Below are 4,828 nucleotides of genomic sequence, written 5' to 3'. Positions count from 1 at the left end.
ATATGAGAAATAGGCGCAAAGACAGAAAAAGATCCAAGACCGGCAAGGTCTGGCCAGATCGAGTATGAAAAATGGATTTGGAGTAAGGATATAGAGTGGTGCCAGAGAAGGGACACAATCCCAGGGGCAGAATAAGAAAAGATAATGATATACCGTAGTGGTGGATAGAGGGTGCAAATATGAGAATATGCAGTGTGAGGAGGGGTTGGCAACAATAATTTACTCTGCCTTCTTTCGATTCTTACGGGGTGCAATGGTGAGGCAGTTGATGCCGAGGAACTCGCAGAAACGCTCAATGACGACCAGGGCCCAGTGGAAGTACGCGACTGTGACGAACAGGAACGAAATGACCAGGAACAAAAGCTCGGTCCTGGCCGAGAACAAACCAAAGAACGAGAGTGCGGCGCCGACGACCAGCGGAACCATCTGAACGGTGTAGGACGGGAACGGCATCTCGGTGAGGTGCGCAAGAATGATCTTGCTCTACAGAGAGAGTGTGAAGCGATTGGGCAGGATTAGCACATCAAAATCAATGGTAGCGGGGGCGGGTGGCAGGCAGTGCTGCGTCGCATGACCTCGCCGTATACATAGTACTTACCACAATGCGGCCAAACACGATGCCCGAGGTGACGAGGAACAGCACCAGGTGGTTGTTGTGGAAGATGCTGACCGAGGTGGTCAGCCAGACGTAGCAGCTGGTTGCGTAGGCGACGTACTGGAGGAGCTGGGGCAGGGTGGCAGCGAAGCTGCGGTTCTGCTCCTTGCATGCCTTGTACACGTTCCAGCAGCACACGCCGTAGTGGCCAAAGACAGCGGCCAGGACAGTAACGAACAGTGCAGCATCCATGACTTCCCAGGTGGCGGGGAACAGAGAGCCGAAAATGGGGATGCCGGTAGCCGCCGACACATGCCAGATCCCGGGCCCCAGATTCCCGACGCAAAGCACGCGAACACGGCGAACGTCAGGACCTCGGTCGGGCGTTAATGTACCCCAGGTACAGCACGCCCGTGTGGTACTCCTCCCAGGTCGAGAGGAAGAATGTCGATGTGGTCAGGAAAATAATGGTCACTGTCTGCCAAGAAATTCCGCATCCAAACGCCGAGGCCTCGACGATCCCCGCAATCGTGCAGTTCAACGCGTCGCAGCCATGGTCAAACAGCTCGCCCAGCGGGCTCGATGTGCCTGTCCGCCGCGCCTGCTTTCCGTCGACGTTGTCAAAGGTCGAGTACAGCCACATGCCGATACCAAAGGCAAAATAGAGCCACCAGGCCCGGGTCCCCGAGATCGGGCATAAGCAGCAGCAGCAGAAAGACGTCAAAGATCAAAACTCAGGCCAGTGAGCGTAATGAGGTTGGGCCTAGAAACAGGAAAGAGAGGGGGCGGCGATGAGAGGGTTAGTGCACAGCGAATTCGTATTTGTTTGCACTCATGTCGGTGCCTGTGCTGCTCTTGCCCTAGCCGCGCAGGTGCGCAGATACTTACGCCATCCACCGCGGAAACAGGGTCACGGCCCACTCCAGTAGTGCGGTACAGGTATTTTGTCAAAAGGACTTGTCGACAGCCCGGTACTGGTAGTTGCGCAGGTTCTTGAGGGCGCTCTCCGAGACGTACTCGTCGTCGCTGGGGAAGTACTGTCTAATGCTGCTGAACATAGTTGAGGAGCAGCCGCTTCGATCTTTATTTGCCTGGTGTGGTGGTAGCAAGGGGTGCGTCCCAAATATATCCGCCCAAACAAGCGAATTCAGAAGGAAATGAGAGGTAGAGTAAGAAAAAAATTGAGTTGAACAGCCGACAGCTTCGAAAAGAAGCAACAAGGCAAGGGGTCCGCCACCAGCCTATTTATTTCGAGCGCTGTCCGACTCTGGCGCAGAGCGGCGGCCCCGGTGATTTTTTATTTTGGGGGAGGCGAGTGGAAAACTGCAGGCGCGAGCTGACTCTGGATTCTTACTCGTCCACAGACTCCCGAGCGCAGACAGAGCCCTGCCCCCATCCCGCTTATCTCTGCCTGCTGGCCAGAGCGCGCCCTGTGCGTTCAAGCAGGCGTCATCGCACCCACAGGGCGGCCTGAATACAGCCCAGCGCGCTAGCTCCGGCATTGCGTCCATGGCAAAGAAGCCGCTCGCCTGCCTGCTGTCCCTCGCCTCATTTCCTAGGCAAGCACTTGGCGCGCCGTAGTTTTTTACCTTGCAACCCAAAGGCCGGTGCGATCGTCCAATCTTCACGTGAAAGGAACCAGCTCGCTAAGGTTATCTTCACACAGCCGCAAAACTGACAGCGAGGCCAGTTTTTTGGTAGCGCCTGGGAGGATCCCGGGCATCTGGGCTTTGCAGACACGTAGCTGCAGGCGAAATTGCACAATTGCAGTAGCCTGCTGTGAGCATCGCCCTGGCCGCCTTCTAGAAATCCACCCCAGCCCCTCCCAGCGTCCTCCTGCATTATAACCGCTGCTATCACAGATGATGTATTTGTGAAGATCACTGTCCCTGCTATGGAACCAAAGAGGAAGGAAGGTCTAGTAGTTGGCATAGGCGTTGATCTGGCGGCCATCGGGGGTGACGTTCGTGCGCAACGCAGGCATCTGGCCATAGCTGGGCGGGGCCAGCTTGAGCACATCGCGGTACACCTCGTCGACGGACTCGTTCCAGTTGGCGCGGAAGAACGACAGGCCGACGGGGCGCAGATGGTGCTGCTTGGCGAACTCGCGCAGCACGAGATCGCGCGACACCTCAATGTTCTCTATCCGCTGCTTGCCACCGTCGGGCTGCTCAAAGGCAACAAACGCGTAGCGGTGTGTCGGCGAGCCGCGCGCGGGGTGCGGCGGAATGTACGCCAGCAGCTCGCTGCCCTCGCTGATCTGCGTCTTGGTCTGGCTCATCGAGAACGGTAGATTGGCGACCACCCAGTGGAACTGCTCGCGGAACGTCTGCTGCTCGACATGCGGCTCGTCCAGGTCCACCATCACCAGGGTGTGCAGCCGCGTGTCCTCGTGGAAGGTCGTCAACTCGATCTCCGGCTGCTTGCGCGCCTCGCTGGGCTCGATCACCGATCCAGGCTCAAGCAGGGCCTCTGCCAGGGCAACGTTGAGCTGCGCTTGCGGAATGCCGACCTCGCGCGGGTCCAGCAGATCCGGCAGCACGTACATCTGCAGCAGGCGCTGCATCAGAATCTCCAGCGGGCGCGCCCGCCACGCCTGCTCCTTCAGGTGCGCGTATACAGGCTTCGGACAGATCGTAGTTGCCGTGCCGCGCATTCCACAGGACCTCCGAGTCGTTGATCTCGGCCTCCACTGCCAGATCAAAGTACTTCTTCTTCAGCGCGCTGACCTCCGCAGAGCTGGCGCTCTTTGCCTGCGCGTCCTTCAGCTCTTTTGCCGCAGCCTCGGCCTCGGATGTCTTTTTGATCTTGTATGCCTCGATCACCTTCAGGGCCTCGTCGTAGGCGGGGTTCACACCCGTCCGCGGCTTTGTGTATGTCGACTGGAACCGCACCGCCTTCATCCGCGGCAAGGCAGCAGCGACCCGCGATGTCCTGAGCAACTTTGAGACTGACTGCATATCGAATCGCAATGGACCTGAATGTATTAAAGAATGGTTTTTTGAGTTGCTGGAATTGAAGGTTGAAAAGCAGCCGTTGGCTTTGAACTGCACTGCACGCTTATCGTTAACCCCTTTTCGACGAAAAAATATTGAGCTGAGCGCTTTGTGATCACATCAGGTAATCAGCTGATCGCGTCTGCGAATATGCGATTTGCCGCACCGACATTCCCTCCACAGACCAGGAGCCGCCAGGTCTCCTCGCATGGTTACAGCCAGCCCTCTTGACGCAGTTCCTCTCATACTACGCTTGTGTCCTGGATGTTCGCATCTCAGAGGTAAACATAGCTGTTGAAGCGAGTTGGCTATCCTGATTACAAACAATCGGAAATGTGCTCAGAAACCACCACCACTGCAGTGTCAATATGTGGGTGCAGTGTGTGTCGCTGCAGCTGCCATGTCGTCCCAAAGATCGTGCCAACTAGGAGCCCTACAGAAACCTGGGCAACCGTCTGAGATCTGAAAGTCACACGGGATAAAAAAACAAGGATAGCCAGGATGCTGACAAGACTGGCCATCAACATGTAGACAATGTAGGTTGGATCGTCGTAGTACTCTGACAGCAGCAATGAAGACAGGATGGCGGTAATATACGCAGCTGTTACATTATCGGTAGACAGCATCCTGTATGCTGCAGCACCGGTTCTACGCTGACTGGGATGCTCCTGTCGGAATGCCCGCTTAAATATCTTGTTTATAATCGAGCACTGCACTGCACCGAGGGTCAAATAGATACAGAATGCACTTTGGTAGTAAAGCAAGGCACATAGGGCAGCGATAATAGTCCATTCCTGTATCTATATTAATTCTAGCGGTTAGAAGAGCAGTGTTGCTGGGGAATGCATCGGTTATTGCAAACTACATACCCTGCACAGGGATCCGAATAGAGAGCTTTGGATAGCCGGTGCCTCGTAGATAGGAGCGTTGTGAAACAGCTTGAAGAGACCCATAGCAGAGCTAGAGAAGAATGTTGTGGAATAGAGATGGTTTTAAAATGAGTACAATACTAGCTGGAAATGAAATCTTGCAAAAGAATCCGTTGGCAGAGAGTACGGTGGTTAAGCGTGTGTTTATATGCATGTCTGCTGAAGGCTGAGCATCGACAGGTGGCATTAGACACAATGCTACAGCAGTGATTGATGAAAAATAACTGCGCAGCTGCAGAAAGGGAGGGCTCGATGAGGCTGGTAGTTGACTGGATCACTCCAGCGCCCCATGTTCTTTGTCATGTCGA

At 55.2% G+C, this 4,828-nt stretch overlaps 2 protein-coding genes across 2 annotated transcripts; both read right to left on the bottom strand.

Moving 5' to 3' along the window:
* Positions 1 to 219: 219 nt before the first annotated feature.
* DL89DRAFT_297030 (uncharacterized protein) lies at positions 220 to 1,238 on the bottom strand (the record flags this gene model as incomplete). Its single annotated transcript, XM_040890735.1, has 4 exons — positions 220 to 483; positions 599 to 849; positions 906 to 969; positions 1,005 to 1,238. 4 exons carry the CDS (start codon positions 1,236 to 1,238, stop codon positions 220 to 222), a joined length of 813 nt encoding a protein of 270 aa, XP_040739343.1.
* A 1,275-nt stretch (positions 1,239 to 2,513) lies between these two features.
* On the bottom strand, positions 2,514 to 3,555 carry DL89DRAFT_297028 (PEBP-like protein; the record flags this gene model as incomplete). The annotated part of the gene is made up of 2 exons (XM_040890734.1): positions 2,514 to 3,218; positions 3,262 to 3,555. 2 exons carry the CDS (start codon positions 3,553 to 3,555, stop codon positions 2,514 to 2,516), a joined length of 999 nt encoding a protein of 332 aa, XP_040739342.1.
* Positions 3,556 to 4,828: the final 1,273 nt, after the last annotated feature.

The sequence above is a fragment of the Linderina pennispora genome (assembly GCF_002104995.1).
Source record: "Linderina pennispora strain ATCC 12442 chromosome Unknown DL89scaffold_70, whole genome shotgun sequence".
Classification (NCBI taxonomy): domain Eukaryota; kingdom Fungi; phylum Kickxellomycota; class Kickxellomycetes; order Kickxellales; family Kickxellaceae; genus Linderina; species Linderina pennispora.
Note: the sequence above shows the minus strand (reverse complement) of the source record. Positions and strands in the feature narration are given on the sequence as shown.